General features: G+C 45.7%; 1 protein-coding gene across 16 annotated transcripts in view; it reads right to left on the reverse strand.

The window, feature by feature from the left end:
* foxp1b (forkhead box P1b) overlaps positions 1-18,548 on the reverse strand; it is a 165,723-nt gene that overhangs the window by 46,095 nt on the left and 101,080 nt on the right. For 15 of the 16 annotated variants that reach the window (XM_031567229.2, XM_031567228.2, XM_031567227.2 and 12 more), the window contains one exon: positions 18,028-18,204. In XM_031567229.2, the coding sequence (XP_031423089.1) occupies positions 18,028-18,204 (177 nt within the window). Of the gene's footprint in view, positions 1-7,358; positions 8,240-18,027; positions 18,205-18,548 lie in introns of those variants that run through there. The other variant, XM_031567234.2, reaches the window with a different exon arrangement.

An 18,548-nucleotide genomic window follows, 5' to 3' on the forward strand; every position in this document is an offset into this window, starting at 1 on the left:
ACTGATGTCCTTATTTCTCAGCATCACTAATTTTGATGAACTATTTTGAAGGTCAAGCAGGCAGCCTGTCTGCCAGCCTGCTGCCTTGTGCCCGGCGTGATTGGGATAGACGACAACGACGACGACGACCGCGCCACCGCAGCCACCAATCTCGAGCGCCACGTTCACGCACTGCCCCTCTCATGTCGTGTTTCACGGGAGCGTTAAATAGCACTCCTCTGACACCAGCATCAAGCCGCACCATCGGAGATGATCTAATATCCCTCGCCTTTATTAGATATATTTAGAAATAATCTGCGCTAATATACTGGGATATACCACAATTAATCACCCGCTTTTAACAACGGCTGTCAGTTGTTTAACGCATTTTTCTGTATCTGAATCACCTTGCAGAGGCAAAAAGACAACGTAAAGCCTTATGGACGACACTGATGGTGATTGAATAAAGTAGAAAAGCGGGGACAGATTCAAACGCAAACAATTAAAAGCGGCCCCCGACTTGGCTGCGTCGAGGCAAACGTTTTATTCGCGATTCCTCTTTCGGCTGTGATCGTTCGCCTCTATTTTTAACGGCCGTCAGATTGATGGCGGGAGCTGTCGCCGTCTCTCTCCTTCGGCCGTTGGGGGGCTGTGGAGACTGCGGCTGGGCCGTTCCTCCTCCTCCTCGTCCTCCACCGGAGCCACGAGGAGAGGAGAGGAGAGGAGAGCAGGGAAGCGGCGAGCCTATTACATCCAACGTTTTATTACCCACATTACTAGCGAGGTCATTAGCAGCAAGAGGGATTGTGCGCTTCTTAACCTATTGATCACTGTAACTACTACCATTTAATCCCGTGTTGAATGAGCGAAAATCTGCTTAAGACAGGGGGGGGGGGGAGGGGTGGGAGGCAAGGGGCAGCGGTGGCGGGGGTTCAAGGGAAGGGAAGTGAAGGGAGGGAGGGAGGGAGAGAGAGAGCACTTTAAGTAAAAAATATTGCCCTGGCCACTGTATCATGGCCACTTAACACACGACAAATGCAGGACGCAGCTCTCAGGATGAAGCAGCTCTCAGCTCTGCCTCAGCAGAAGGAATATAACTCACTCCACTAGCGCCAGCACACCAATTCAGAGGAACAGTTATTTTTTAATTCCAATCTATAGAGTCATGGTGTCATTTATCAGTGCACACAAAACGTGTTACTAACAACAACAACAACAACAACAAAGAGGCACACATAAGAGTGTGAAAATCAGGACATTCTCAACATGCCAAAGATAACTGAAGCTCATGAATTTCAGCAAGGTGTGGCGTTCACCAGGTGCCTCCTGTACATAAACATTCAGACTCTGGAACATTCTCTAGCAGCTGTGCTGTGACTGCAGGCTATGTGCTGTACCCGTATGGGCCTGCAGTCCACTCTACAGGCACACAAACAAAACCTTACAGAACAAACCTCAACAGACAGTCTAACATTGTTCTTCTTATTATTTACAATAAAGAAATTAAAAAAAATGTTTTTAAATGTGATGCTGTGATCTTAATTCCTCAATAGCAAATTCATAGTCACAGCAATTGAGTTTAACATAATGAAGAATTTTAATTTAGAGGGGAAAAGGCCAATCAGTTATTTCTGTATTAGTGAAACGAATGAACTACCGTAATAAAGTGATATAATTGTATATTAAGACACTATCACAATGACACCACTGTATGTCACAAAACAACATTTTTACACTTTTTATTTTTTACACTACATTTCTTTCTCCTTTCTTTTAAATAAAACCTGAACGAAACAGACACATTTAAAAAGCCATTGTCCCTGCACAGAGCACTACTTTCAATTTTACTTTAAATTAAAACCTGCATGCTACAAAAGGTATGCTTGAGAGAATGTGTGAGTTTGTGCATTTGAGTAAGTGTGTGTGTGTGTGTGTGTGTGTGTGTGTGTATGTGTATTTTAAGCCAAAAGTGGCTACAGAGGATATCTGCATGAGAGCTGAGAGTGAATGAAAAGACAGCTCAGCGGCTCCTCCTGGCACGCAGCGGCTTAAGTGTGCAGAGGAGAGAGATATTCTAATGAGGAAACATGGGCCGCACATCTGAGGACGAGACGGAGATTCACTGATTCGCGCTTTAATGAAGAGGAACATTCTCCCGCACAGGCCAAAGGTCGAAGCGCGGGGAGAGAGTCAGCCCAGGCTAGCAGACCCAGAGCGAGGCAAGAGCCTACCTCTCGGAGCCAGGGCAATTAGGATGAATAGTGGAGAGGGCAAGAAAAAAAAAAAGGGCCAACTTCAATGAGACGATCGCAGAAATTAAACCGGCAAGAACAGGTGGAATGGAGAGGAGAGGGGGGAAAAAAGAAGAGGAACGAAAAAAAAAAAATCAAATTTTAATGCCCGCTCCCCGGTGTCATCTTGTTTTGTTGAGACATCAAATAGAATCGAGAAGTACAAAATAACAAGCCCTTGAGAAATCACAGGGGCCAGCCTTGTTTGATGCCGGCTAGGTTTACCTTGTCCAGAGATATTGGAATAGCAAATGACGCTGGGCCTTAAATGGCAGAAAGACGTGCCCGTGGAAATGAAAGCTTTTGTGCCCAGGTGAAGAACATAATTAGTCCTCAACAGTATTGACATTACTCATTCTCAAAAACCTCACACCACTAATCAAAGCCACAAAATACTATTTGTTTGCAAAACTTTACAAAATAGTCCCAACCAATTAACTATATAATACTACTAATAATAGCATTACTAATACTATTAATAATAATAAATGTGTGTAATGTGTAACATTGTGTGTAACACGTAATTGTTACATATGGCCGTGTGGAACTACAGGAACGTGACAGGTTGTGTGTGTGTGTGCGTGTGTATGTGTGTTGGGGGAACGACAGATGAGCAGGCTGATTTGCCTCCGTCATTCCTCTCATGTCTTCACTTTTAAAACATTTACACTGGAGATAAACAGGATAATCAAAGTCACATTTGCTCCCCCCCCCCCCCCCCCCCCCCCCCCCTTCGCTCCATGTATTGAGAAGGGGAGTTGGGTAGATGTGCGGAGTGTTATATGGTGGGGGGTGCTGCTCATGCCGATACAAGGCAACTGTAATAACAAAATCCCCGATTGCATTTTAATTAACTTTTAAACCGCACACAAACAAGTTTTCAGCACAGGCCCAGGCCCAGGCCCAGGCCGGCGCGCTGTAAAACAAACAAACGGCGTGAGCGCGCCTTTTCCACCTAACAATAACAGCCCGTCCCCAGCACCACCACGGCTCCCTTTCCCACAGCCCTCAGGATGCCCACACAGGACCCCAGGGCTCGGGCTCGGCCAGGCCAGGCCAGGGAGGGGCGCAGCCTGGCCTGGCATCCTTACTCGGGTGGAGTGGCACACCGAGCGCCCGCCTGAAAGGGCAGAGATCAGCTTAGCAGCGATCCTGCTGAATGGTGCCAGACCACATCACACAGGCCACACGAGCCGAGCTGAGCTGAGGTGGCGAGCGCCAGGCTGGTGATTCACCCCTCACAACATCCGATGACAAATCACACCTCACGCGTCGGATTCAACACTTCAAGCCTAGCACACGCAGATCCACACACCCTCCAAAAAAAATTGTAACACACTGTGACTATACATACTTAGAGATGTGTATTTTTTTATTACGCAAGTATTTTAGCTGGGGGAGGCAATTAGGTCCGTTAACACACACACACACACACACACACACACACACACACACACACACACACACACACACACACACACACACACACACACGCACAACCAACCCATGAAGTCTCATACAAATCTCTCAGACCTCAATGACCCTTGAAGACACTGAGGCACTCTGAATGACCTCAGAGGCCCCTCCCAGACTTGCCGATCACAGGCCCACTTCACTGAGAGCCCCACCCCCATCACCCTCACCAACCATCTCCCTCCCCCAGTCCCCATGCCTTCAGGCAAACCAGCCACCACTTCTCTCACCTTTCCCTAAAACTCCAGAACCCCCCCCCCCCCCCCCGCCCCCCACACATCGTCAACCCAGCCCCCACCCCACCCGTGCTGCCACAGCGACGACGTGCGCCGCTGATTTGTGATTAACCAACTCAGCAAGGTTACGCAATGGCGCGTGTCTTCAGATGCCGTTATTGCAAGCCGGTTGAGATTTAATTAAGATCACACAGCCTCCAAAATCCCCCCTTCAAATGAGAATGTACCCAAAGACAATGGCCAACACATCCTCACGCAGATTGTTTCCATTCTCGCCGCGCCGACAACACGCGCCTAATCCTCGTTTCCATGGTGGCAGACAAGGGGGTCCAACAAACTGTGTTGCTGTTTTATCCTGTGTGTGTGTTGTTGTCTTTTGTGAGTTGGAAAACTATGCTGTCAATTAATAACAACAGAGGGAGAGAGGGAGAGAGAGAGAGAGGGAGAGGGAGGGCGAGAGACTGTCAGCAGCTGGCAAGAGACACCGGCAGGGATATATCTGGATCTAACACATACGTCTGTACTTATCTGGATGTAGCATACTGAATTATTCCAAATCAACTCAAACCTTTCCCCCCCCTCTCCAAATCCAAGATGACCTGTGGGAATCAGTGGAAGCAGCCCCTAAATGCTTTTATAATGCGTTCTCACCAAGTTCTAGTGTTGCTGTAAGGGAGCCAGCTATACAAGAGGTGAAATTGCTGTAAAGTCACTGTCAATGTGTCTCATTTTGACTGACCCAAGGCTGGTAAAAAGAGAACTCTACTACCACAATCTGATAAAGAGTAGGCAATCTGGTTTTAAACAAATGTTTTTTTTAAGTACAATACATTAGAGTAGAGTAGGGACATTGTTTTATCATCAGCATTCTTTTGGGGAGACACATTACAATTTGACAGGACAGTATGGATTGCAACTAGATTGCTTTTGCAAAAATAAAAAAGTACACTTTTCTAAAGGTACCGGGTGAACATGAACCAAACGTAGCCGAGCAAGAAAAAGAAAACCAAAAAAACACTTTCCGTCAGCAGCACAGAGGAAGAGACGTAGCAGCTGGGTCTCTGCATCCTAACTAAACTATACCCCCCTTTCTCCATTTCTCTCCCTCTCTCTCTCTCTGCTCCACCCACCAGTTTCACCCATACTACAGGCCAGGCTTGTAAAGGATCTCCCAGCGAGACCAGGCGGCTGCCCAGATGCCCCCTCAGATGCTGCGGCGGCGGCGGAGGCTTAAGTCTGCCCGCCTGTGTCATGCTTTAGAAATGACAGGTGCTGGCAGCCCTGCGCTTTGACAGGCCACTGCACAAATACCGTCCCGGGCCTCGACGGCCTAATGCACCACTAATGAACAATAAATCAACTTTGATTACAAACTGTCAAGCCAATCAGCCCGCACTCCAGTTCTCTCCCAAACCACGGAGCCCCACGCGCACACAAACACACACATACACATACACATACACACACACACACACACACACACACACACACACACACACAACTGTGTGGCATTACAACGGACATGCTCAAAGGTTTAGGCTGAGCTTTCCTCGCAATCTGATCAGTACCTTTCAGGGAGAACAGAACAAAAACAGCACGCATCAGCCAAAAGATTTCAACTTCTATGTTCACTGACAGCCAACGTAACCAGCGTCTGTGCTGAAACTCCCAAGTGCTCAGGGAAACCAGCCAGGTTGGGCTACAGATGACACAAGACCTATAATCAAGCCAACATGTATATGAGGTTTGTACAACCTGGTAAAGATGAATGAGAAAAATAAGTAACCCTGACAGTAAAAAAAAAAGAATATATATATATATATATATATATATATATATATAGATCTTTTTAAAACATGTATTATAATATTAATTAAAATGATTCTAGTTTGGAGGGAAAACTCTGAGGGCTTTAGCATCATTAAAACTTAAAGCACTACAAAGTCAATAACTGTCCTCAGACTAATACCTCAGGGGTGTGTGAGAGAGAGTGTGTGTGTGCATACAAGACACAGCCTTAAAGAGAAACAGAAACAGAGGAAGATAGAGAAAGCAAAGACTTAAAAAACTAGCCAGGCTAAGACATGTTAAGTTCCTGCCTAACTTCACCACCTATGTTTGTCAGTCTACCCCCTGGCTCTGGTATATACAACACAACTAACAGACAGACACACACGAACACTCACACACACACACACAAACACACACGCACGCACGCACACACGCACACACACACACACACACACACACACACCCTTTTACGGGAAGATATCCCTTGTTGAGGTCTCAGATGACTAGCTTTAGAGGCTGGTAATGGTGGAGGAAGTGTGAAATATAGACCCCAGCTCCTCCAGTCCCTCTTCATTTTACAGCTTCAGGAAAGGAGAGTATAATAACCCCCCCCAATCAACAGCAACCACCTCTCTCTCTCACACACACACACACACACACACACTCTCCCCCTCCCCTGGCAGGACCTAACTGGCCAGAGCTTGAGCCTGGCGAGTGAAGTCTGATCACAGCACACATGTGCTCAGCCCTGACACACACACACACACACACACACACACACACGCATCCCATTCAGCGGCACACTCTCCAAACGGTACTCTAAACATCAAACAATCCCAAAGATCATCTTCAATTTCATCAACACGGCATACACTTCAAATCATAAATTTAAATATCTAATGGTAATGGTATGTTTTCAACTGAATGGTACATACTCAACTGAAAATAACAGTAACTGCAAAATTTAAGAAAAAAAGAAAAAACTAAATTTTATATAATGTCTTTGGTCTAAAATAATAAATATCCAGCGCTGACAAATTATAAACCCTGAACAATTTAAAAGTAAACAATTCAAATACATGCTGAAAACAAGACCAATCCATTTTAGTAAATAACAGAAAATAAACAAGTAGTCAGAATATTAAAAAAATACAGGACACATACAGTCCACTAACTGTTACAAGCAAATTGTGTTATTTAGTACTATTATAACTACAATGCCTGCAAAACACACCTTAACAAACAGTCAACACAAACACCAATACTAACACACTCACAAGCACTAGTTACTTGCATGCAAAGCCCTACATATCTACACAAACTCTTTGCCTCCAACATGTTTACAAGTAAACAAGTGAAAAACACCACCAGTCTCTGGCCCCCTGTCCTAACCCCTTCACCACGAGAGTCATGGTCCCTTTTTTAAACAAACTGCAGGATCAAAATCAGCCAATAACCAGCAAAGACACAGGAGCAACAAGAAGACACAACAAAAGCCGTTCCCGTCCCTTTTCCCCAGGACCAATTAAATTGTCACATTTTACACAAGTAAGCTAGCAAAATTGTAGAATCAATCATATTGACAAACCTGACAAACCCCATTTAGCTGGCAGGGTAAACAGCAAGCTGGGCCGTACGGTGCTGAACGGAGCTACGAGACGCGTGCGTGAGAGCGAGAGAAAGAGAGAGAGAGAGAGAGAGAGGGAGAGAGAGAGAGGGCGCGCGAGAGAAGGGGAGTGTGAGAGAGAGAGTGAGAGAAGCAGGCAGGCAGGCTAAGCGCTGTTGAGCTGTGGCGTCTCCAGCTATTTCCTCGGGATACAGACAGATTGCACGCGCTAAGGTTGCTCCCCGGCTGACAAGATACTAAACTACCCAATCAACCACGCCCTTCTCCACCAATCACAACCAGCCCCCTAAACATAATCAATTCAAATGGGCCGCACAATGAGGCTCAGCGGGGCCCCCGTTTGCAGGTGAAGACATGCCTTTGTGAGTGGGCCCCTTTTTTAAAAAAAAAAAGAGAGAGGGGAAAGAAAAAAACCCACAGTTGACGGCTGTTAACCCCTTGACCCCTGGCCGTGCTATTGAAACAATGGAGCCCGGGAAAAAGAAGCCCTCTAATTAAACAACAGATAAATAAACACAAGGTGTCTGCGGGGGCAGAAGAATAGAAAAGGCAGAGAGAAGAAGGGAGACAAAAAGGAAAACTAACTCTTTATCAGCTCTTTATTGTTATGTTACGCAGAGCTGTTTACAGGACAAGAACAAAGCTTTGACCCATATTTATACCAACAAAATAGTTGAGTTGAAAAAAGTTCATGTGATCATTTTGTTCTCAGTTAATGTTTATTAAACACTGACCAAAAACAATAAATGACAACATTGTATTTTGTTGGTTTGTTTGTTTATTGTAATTAAACAATGCTACATGCTGATTACTTGATACCATATGAATGAGCACTGATTAATCACTACTACAATACTGTATAACTACTGTAAAATACATTATAACTATTAGAGTTGCTCTCAACATTACAATTATTATTTAAATTGTGTTACTATATTATACCTGCTGCAGTTATTTATATCACTAGAGTAATTCATCAAAATGTAACAATAACTTTATCACCACACACACACACACACACACACACACACACACACACACAGACAAACAAACAAGAAAACATACACATACACACCATCATGTGTTTTAGATGATCATGTTTAATAAATATGGAGAGAGCTACACAGAGCCCTGCCCCCTGCTGGACAGATCTGCACTACACATCCGGACAGGCAAGCAGACATGATTTTTTTTTCTTCTTTCAGTCATTTCCATCACAACTACTTTAAACTGCAACATGTATTTCTCCTCACAAAAAAACCCAACTAAAACCAAATGATTAGAAACCAAACACAAAAACTAAAATACATAAGCATTATGTGCACCCAATGGTCCTGGCACTGGCAAATGATTGCAACACCACCACCACTATCACAACGAAACTAAATATCAATACAAAATATGTAGAATAAATACAAGTACGTAAGCAGGGTGTGGATAGCTAATAGGAAAAAGGATGAATCAAGACATTCATGACAAGCAAACCATAAAGGGTAACTATATGCAGCTAAACCTGACAATACCGTGAATGTAATGATGAAATAAATATTAGTCATTGTCCCAATGTACTAATAACCAACAACCAGCTCTCCTTGTCAGGTGACCTATATAAATTAGTGACTTAAAGACCTCATGCGTCAAAAGTGACAATTCCAATACATATCGTAGTGAATAATTAAATGGAAGAAAAGGCTCTTTATTGTCTTCCTGACAGACTCACAAGGCAGCTCCTCCTCCCAGCTGACTACACCCCCACTCCCCCACTCCCCACCCCACCCCCATACACACACACACACACACTGTGGTCTCTATTCTGGCCACACTTCTCCCTGGCTGTCTCCCTGGGGTGGCATGTCGGCATATTCTCAATAAAACACCTTCTTAGCAGTAATAGGCCACTGTTCTCATTTCAATGCTCCCAAAGGCCTCATGATAAATTTAGCAGACACACAGTTCAAGCCTCACACTCTTCCCCTGCTTACTCGCGTCCTGATCCTCTGCCTCTGTGTGCATGGAGTAATTACACACAGCCATTGATGTATTGAAACAAATGGTATGTTTTTTTTTCTCCTCTATCTTTTTTGTCTCGTTCTTTCTTTCTCTCTCTCTCTCTCTCTCGCTGTCTGTCTTTCGCATACTAATCATCGATATCTTGTTTTTAAGAAGCAGGAAGAGCGGCTGAATTACTGCGTGTGTGACAGTCATCAGACAGCACGATAAAGCATCACTGCTCTCTGTGGTGAGAGGGTGAGAGAGAGAGAGAGAGAGAGAGAGAGAGAGAGAAAGAGAGAGAGAGAGAGATAGAGAGAGACAGACAGACAGAGAGAGAGAGAGAGATGAGTTCATGTCTCATCTGGACTCACATCTGAACTGATCTGACCGATAGCAATGGCTGTGACAATGACTGGGGCTCACATTACACATTCCCACAAATGCCCACACACACAATCCCACACACACATACATGCACGCACATGCACACACACACATGCACACACATCCATAAACAAGCACACACGTACAGACATGTAAATGTTACCTTTAAGTATTTCTGTAGTGTAGTGTAGTGGAGTGAGAGTTTCTGTAGGCTTGCTTGTCTCGTGTGTTGTGTGCGGGAGATATGGCAGGTATGACGTCGGGGCCCATCTATCATCGAAAACATACATCTCTCACGCCTCCGTCTAAACTAATGCTATTGTTTACTGGAACAGGGCACCCCAGAGCAGGTGTGAAACATAACAGCCAACAGCTGGTGCACTGAATATAACCTTCATCCGCAGTCTCCAGCCCTCTGAATGTCACTCATTTCATTAATGCTCAGAGTGTGAGAGGATCTTTAACCTCTCCCTCTCTCTTGTTTTCTCTCTCAATCCCTCTCTCTCTCTCACACTCAATCCCTCTCTCTCTGTGTTTCTCTCTTTAGCTCATTTTTTCACTCGCTCACTCACTCAGTCAGTCACTCGTTCACTCTCTCCCTCTCTCTCCCTCTCTCTCCCTCTCTCTCTCTCTATCTCTCCTGCTTGCGCGCTATGAATCTCCACCAGCGCGCCAGGCTCATTAGCGTGTGAGCTCAGCAGCTAACAGAATGACATCTGCTGTTGCAATATGCACTTGTTTAACTATTAAGCATGTATTTAATTTAACAAAGAAACAACACATGCTTCTGCTTGTTCACATTCATGTCTGGGTTCTTACTAAAGACTGCATGCTCATTTCGACCAGAGGAGGAGCGCACCGTGTTTATAATTGACTAAATATTTCCTGTGCTGGCCCGCCAGCATGCACTGGAGTTTGGCTTTCTTTGTGTTCTGTCAGGCTGTGGTTTTCAGTTAGTCAAAACATGAACTTTTTCACTTGGTGCGCCGTACAAATTAGGTGGGTGGGGAAACATTGTTTTTATTATATGCTATTGTGATTTACTCATAATGTGTTCCTTCAAATTGGTCGTCTCTATTAAAATGCCTCATAACAACATTTTGAGTTGAGAAATGACCAAAGAAGCCGTACCGTCAATAGGTATATAACGTCAGGGTTTTAAGGACAGCTGGTTCAGCAGAAAACAACTGACTTCCTGTTTTCAAATGGTAAAGTAAAAAAAAAAAAAACAACAACCACTTTATTAAAAAACACCAGTAGCTTTCTGTAGTCCTCATTCATTGACATGAGAAGCCACAAGAAACAGGACACGAGAGTGACATGAGGCGTACGAGAGACATGAGGACACACAAGAGGACGCAAGGGAGAGGACGATGGGCCCACGCTGCTCCTCCATCATGGCCGCTGACTTCGCTCATCTGTTTTTCGATAAAGTCATTTAGCGCTTGATTTAGCAGCGCCAGGAGTTGCTGCTCCCTGTCCAGCGCTCACGGAACTCAAACACACAACGCACACACACACACACACCCCTGACCCTGGCACATTCCTCAACTCCAGCGTTGTGCGGAAGCGCTACGGATAAACATCACGGGCCGAAGAGAAAACAACCTGTGTTAAATTACAACAGAGAAAACCTAATAATCGATGGAAGGACTGGCTACGATCATATTTCTGCCAGAGAGTGACTACTTTGTACAGAGACATAGTTAAAACAAAATAAAACCATTAAGGTCATGAGGAATGGAGTGTGTATACCGGGGGGTGGGGGTGCTGGAATAAAAACAATGATGGCTAAAGTTGTGGAATACAGATGTGCGACAGACTGCACTGTGAACACAAGCTAACCTCAGAATATGCTCCACGCTAACCACACCACCTCACTGTGAAGCCCAGTCTGGAGCAGGGATGGACTCTAACGCCGAGCGGAATCACTGGAAACAATAAACCTCCTTCAGAAGGGTGGTGTGGTGGGGGGGGAGGACTGCCGGTGGTGGTGCTGGCACGGTTGAGGGGGGGGGGGGGGGGGAGAGAAGATGCACGGGACACTGGAGCAAACACTGCCCTGTAGCGGTGGGTGTTTCTCTCAAGCGTGATACACTGTATATGGCTTCATGTACATCTATCCATTACCCCCAGAGGAAGCATGAATCACCCCTTAACAACATACCGCTGACAACAAGACACTGGGGCAGCAAATGATGTAAGGACACAAGACTTGAGGGAAGAGAGAGTAAGGAGAAAAGGGAGGGAGAGAGCGAGAGAGAGAGAGAGAGATATAGAGAGAGGGAGAGAGACAGACAGACAGTGATAGAGGGAAAAGGGAGAGAAAGGAACAGAAAAGGAGAGACAGGGAAAGGGAAAAGAGCATGAGAGAGAGAGGGAAAGAGAGGGATAGAGAGAGAGGAGCTGGAAGGCAGACGTCAGGACTCATCTAGAAAGGTCTTGAAAACGGCTATGTGGCTTTAAGGGCCGTGAGTGGAGTCAATGCGACAGCCATTTGATGTCTGCGCCTTCCTCGTGCGCCACAGCAGACCGTCTGGAAAAGCGCGAGATGACTTCATTCTGACAGAATTACCCAAACCTGTTTCTAATTCACACAGTACACATAATACATTTTTACAATATGACAAGAAAAAACAAACCATGAGGGGCGGAAAAAGAACTTTGGGCCTGATCCTTGGTAACAGAGATGTGGAATCAGTGATCTGTTGATCATTCCTGGCATGTGATATCACAGCAGGGTAAAGAAGACAAATGAAATAAGAATTCATTACCACACAACCTTTTATCTCTCTCTCTCTCTCTCTCTCTCTCTCTCTCTCTCTCTCTCTCTCCCTTAGAGAAGGAAGCATAACTGTACGCACACCCACACAATCTGGAGTTTAAATGAACACAGCATTTTAAAACAAACCAGCCCGGGATATGAAACACAAAAAAGAGAGAGAGAGCTGAAACCACCTTAGTCCTCACCACAGTGGGTTTGATTTGACACAGTTTCTCACTTATATTTCATTTATTTGACCAGCACTTGGCCCCTTAGCAAGAGCAACAGACTCCTGCATATCCATGATTCGAGTAAATGATAGGCTGCTCTGTGCCTGAGCATGCTGCTGACTGTCCTCTCTCTCTCTCTCTCTCTCTCTCTCTCTCTCTCTCTCTCTCTCTCTCTCTCTCTCTCTCTCTCTCTCTCTCTCTCTCTCTCTTTCACTTTCTCTCTCTCTCAGCGGACCACAGAAGGTTGTCCACATGGACAGTGCGGGCCTTGATTGCTTTTACTAATTTCAGAGTAGGGGCCCGTGCCCCAGGAGAGCAGCTAGGCGAGGCGACGGCCGGCTCCATTGTTCCCACTATCACAGCTGGCCTTCCTGCTCGGGACACGGGCCAGGAAGGAGCCGCCGTGCAGCGCCTCGTTGTCACCTCGTGTGGACAGGCTCGGGAGTGTGAAGACAGAAGAGAGGAGAGGAGAGGAAAGAGAAGATAGAAGAGAGGAGAAGAGAAAAGAAAAGAGAAGAGAGGAGAGGAGAGAGGAGAAGAGAGGAGAGGAGAGAGGAAAAAAGAAGAGAGGAGAAGAGAAGAGAGGAGAAGAGAAGAGAGGATAGGAGAGAGAAGAGAAAAGAACAGAAGAAAGAAGAGAAAAGAAGAGAAGAGAAGAGAAGAGAAGAAAAGAGGAGAGAAGAGAAGAGAAGAGAAGAGGAGAGGAGCGGTGAGCCTGGCTGATGCATGAGGGCCTGGGAGCTCTGGAGCTGCTCCAGCCGGCTACGGCACCGACCGCGCTCTAATGACTTACAGATTGCAGCGCTGTGGTGTACATGTGTCAGGACAATGCCACGGGTCCACAACAAAAAACAGTAGTTGGAGAGGAGGGGGCACACGCGCACACACACACACACACACACACACGCGCGCACACGCGCACACACGCACACACGCACACACACACACTTTAGTCTCTCTTTCACATCTTTGTCAGTCTTTCGCTCACTGTCATTGGTTGGCTTAGTGTCTGTATGTGTGTGTGTGTGTGTGTGTGTGTGTGTGTCATAGACAGAGAAAGAAAGACAAAGACGATGAAAGAGAAGAGGGGGCCTGCGGTATATCATGAAACACTCATCAGGGGGAGAGCGAATGAAGGAACACGTAGAGAAGGCCGACAGCCAACAAGAAAAGCCCGGGGGAGGGGGGTGGGGGTGCAGTTAGAAAGGTAAAATTTACACAGCTTTCATAAAGGCTAAAAGCAAAAGCACTTCACCGTTTGACCTGCAGTTGTCCCCCACTGTGAGAGACACCACGTGACTACAAAGCTACAAAAGAGAAGGTAGAACAGGGCCACCAGGAAGAGAGAAGGGGGACGGTGGGGTGGGGTGGAGGCTGTGGTAGAGTGTGTGGTTTCCTTGACTGAGTACATACTTACAGCATGGGCCACCTGCCTGCTTTCACTTTAACTTTGTTCCATTTACATATAATACACCGTCAGATAACGCTTGCAACGCTGAATAGCTCATTCTTCTGAGGAGGAACACCGCTATAGAACACATACATCCTTCATCGCTTAGGAACAACTTGGAAACATATAACACAATGAGAGGGGAAGTAACGATAACGCACAAAAGACCATTGGAATTTGGACCTATAAGCCGATTCCTACAGATAGCAAGAGGAAATCGCGTTGAGCTTGCCTACAGAACGGGGGAGAGAAATTGCCACTGCTGAGCTGCTATCACCGAGGGATACCGGAGTGACACCAATGAGAGGAATGCAACGATTCCAAATGAAGCCAGCTTGGTTCCTAACCAAGACCTTTTTTTTGAAGCCATCGTGACAGCTGAGGTGGCGATGAACTGCGGCAGAATGTATTCCGAGACACAATTAAAGGAATAGGAAAGCTGCTTATCCGCCCATTCAAGCACCCCTGGTGGTGACGAGACAATGTCGGCAGCGACATAGCCATCCCTGCCACATGCCGTGTCGCATATGCTCTAGGTGGCCGCTACTTTCCCATGATCCCTTGCAGCGACGGGTAGTTAACCAGGAGGGCCTCTCAGTAGCTCCACAAACGAGGCTTCGCACAAACGCACACAAGCACACACTCCACAGCAAAAGTGGACTACCAGTGAGGGTCCGACAGAATTCTTCCCTAATTACCTATTTCTCGACACTCCCGATCCCGCAGCTGGTATAATTAGTTACCTGGGGCTGCAATCCAATTTGAAGTGATGACAAGAAAGTGATCCATGAAAAAGTAATAAGTTAAATCCAATTTCAGCCTGCCTCTAATTAAATGCACATGGAACTAATGACTCAGACCCTACCATTCCAGTGATAACCGTAATTAGCAAGGTGGGAGTTTCTCACTCTCTCTTTCTCTCTCTCTGTTTCTCTCTATCCCTGTGCCACTGCTAGGTGTAAACGCTGAGGTAAAGAGCCGTGTGGGCCCGTTTAATTACTCGTGTCATTCCGCTGCTAATTTACTCGCGCTTTTTTGACCAGTCAAGTGTGTGTTTGGGCTCCACTCAAGCCCGTGCGCCCGCAGATGTTTGTGTGCTCTGTTCTGACAGTAGAGGCAGCCAGCAGGTGCTTTCAATAGACAACAGGAAGATCTACAGGACTGTTCAGAGCGTTGCGAAAAAACGAACAAAAAAAAAACAGGATGATCAAAACATGCACACGTGTTCAGATCAAAAACGAGAGTTTCACATTTTTATTTAAGTCTAACACGACTTTAATCCTCATCAAGAAAGGCCTTCCAGGGTTCTCTTCATAAGGAGGTATGGCAGGAGCAACCACCATCATTGATCCATAATCTTCCCATTATTGTGACAGTTCTGTCATAGCATTGCAAGAGTGTCTTTTGGGGATGCATTTCTCCTGTTTGAGAAGATTAACGGGATGGTCTGAGAGGCAGCTGATGAGGCCAGGGCTGTTCAATCAGACATCTCAGAGTCTAACATGGAGCACCGAGTACTCCCGACAGCACAAGCAAAGGTACCTTACCTTGTAATGTTTCGCACAAACGCAATCTTAGAGTGGCATGACAAATCAGCCAGTCCAACACAAGTGACCGAACGTAGCTATGACAAGATGTGTAGGATTCATTGGGAAGTGAATGTTCATAGTTATGCCATTTAGGGTAACATCCTTTGACTTTGTGACACTATTTTTTCATCGTAAATGTCATGAATCAAATGGCTGCCAATATATAAAGCTCTATGACGAATACATTACTGTGGGTGTACTGGAATGGGAGTGGACGTATTTATGCCACTGTAAGGAGCGTACTTTCAACTGCCCCACTATTTTTCTTTAATTACCAACAGCATCAGCCACGTATCAGCCAAGTAACCAAAATGTAAACATTACAGAAGGCCAACTGACAATCTGCTTGGATACTGCACTGAGCATGTAAGGTTCACAGAAGAAGCACAGCAGAGAAGGAAGAAGGGAGGGAGGGAGGAGAGAGAAAAAGGACAAGGGGGAGAAAAACACACACACACACACACACACACACACACACACACACACACACACACACACACACACACACACAGAGCTTTCTTTTCAATAGCTGAGTGACAGGTTGGGCAAGCTCTCTGTATACATTAATAAATTAGAATTTTAATTTTGCCTTTGTCTACGTGAGAGCAGGGGCCGGTTTCCTATGTACCAACAACTGCCCGTGCGGCGGAATGCGCTCGCTGGGCCCCCTTCTCCGTTGACCTCTGCTACACAAATCCCAGCCTGACTCGGGGAAACTGTTTAGTTTGATCCTTTCAAGTTATATGAATCCTGACAAATACACATGCAAGCGAAAGGTCAACACAGCCATATTTCATCCTCAGGAGCTCTTCCTGAGACATCTGCACATAAAGACACTCTTCCACCACCTGACTTAAGACCTACCCGCTACAATAGATCATTAAAACAGGGCCCCCTATGGGAAAGTGGGGTATTAAATATTAGATATACACGCACATACACAAACACACAGACATACAGAACAGGCCCCCGTCGTATTAATTACCAAATATGCCCTGAAGTCGTTTGCGATTTTGCAGGGAAACAAACAACCCATCCTTATTCAAACAGAGATACGCATCTGCGGCTGTTCCAACGGCCCTGCCTGAAATGAACGTAAATATTGCATCAGATACGGAGAGCACAACAGAGAAAAGAGAACAACAACAAAAAAAGGCCTTGCACTGGCGGAAAAATAAAAATGAGAAGGGGGGGGGGTCCGGATTTGCTTTTTACATCACAAAGGGGCCTTCCAAATAAATGCCTCTCATCAGCCCCCCCCCCCCCAGGGGGGGTTGAGGTGGGTGGGGGTGCGCCAGTCTGCCCCCTGGTGATGGAGATCGAGAGCAACAGCGCGGGAGCACTTCTGCTCCTCGGGGGGAGGAGAGGGAAGGAAGAGGAAGGTGTGTGTGTGTGTGTGTGTGTGTGTATGTGCATGACAGAGAAGGAGGGGTGAGAGTGAAAGGGAGAAGAGGAAAGAGAGGAAAAAAAGATAGAGTGGGCAGTCTCAGATCACTTCAGAATGAGAAGAGTGCCATCACATTCACACTCGCTCTCCCTTCTCTTCTCTTCCTCCCTCTCTCTCTCTCTCTCTCTTTCTTTTCCATTCTGTCCCTCTTCTCATGTGCTGCCTCTCTTTCATCAAGTTGGAGAACAGAAGAACCCTCGAGCACCTTCCAGGCTAAGAAGCTCACAGCCCTAGTCTCAGCCACCCATTTTCAGCCCACTTCTGATCAACAGACTCTACTGCTACATTTCAAAGTAAAAATAAATAAATTACAAAACAACAAACAGAAGACGCATCCACGTCAGCAGATGTGACAAGGTACACCTGACCACGTGCGTACCTACCGGTAATAGACAGATTCAAGCACAGAGTGCACACAACCCTGCCTTTGATAATTTCCTGTTTATGAAGTTGGCCTGGTACACTTTGTACTCAGACGCATGCAGCGAAGCAGCAAGACAAACAAACAATGCTGAGGCGAGAGCAAAAACAATATAAAAACATCAGCTAAACCCTGGTGAACTTCTTTTTGTTTAGTTTTCAGCTGATATCGATGGCATGTGTCCACGTGACTGTGTGTGTGTGTGTGTGTGTGTGTGTGTGTGTGTGAGTGAGAGGTTGTGTATTGCACACCGTGTGAAAGGCATTAATCGTTAAAAAGAAGGGGTTTGTGGTAGAGCGAGAGTGGTTATGCTTGTGTTTTCAACAGCCGATAGATATGCTACAACATCGTACCTGCAGTCCAGCCTGCTTCTCGATGCTCTTAGGGGATTTAATGGCACCACTCTGCTGATGATGAGACTGTTGTTGTTGTTGTTGCTGCTGCTGCTGCTGCTGCTGCTGCTGGTGCTGCTGCTGGTGCTGCTGCTGGTGCTGTTGCTGGAGGAGGATCTGGCGAGCAACTTGTAGAGCCTTTGAAAAAAAAAAAAAAAAGAGAAAAGCAAAAAAAGATTAAATGCATGAGAAAAAACAGTCACCCCACAAAAGACAAATATTTTTTTATTGTGTTTGAGACTTGAGACATTCCCCAGGGACCATCCTTATTGGCTTTTAACACAACAGATGTAACCCAGACTACAATGTGTTCTTGGCTGAACTGATACAGTTCTCTGCAAAAACAGAGTGTGCAAAGAAACAAAACAACAAAAAAAAAAGAAACAGAAACAGTTTTTTTTTCCTTCTATCTTTGCTTCCTTCAAACAAATTTACATAGTTTCCCTTTGGTGGAACATAAAGAACAAAAGTCTGTTGACCAA

The sequence above is a fragment of the Clupea harengus genome, chromosome 5 (genome assembly GCF_900700415.2).
Source record: "Clupea harengus chromosome 5, Ch_v2.0.2, whole genome shotgun sequence".
NCBI lineage: Eukaryota > Metazoa > Chordata > Actinopteri > Clupeiformes > Clupeidae > Clupea > Clupea harengus.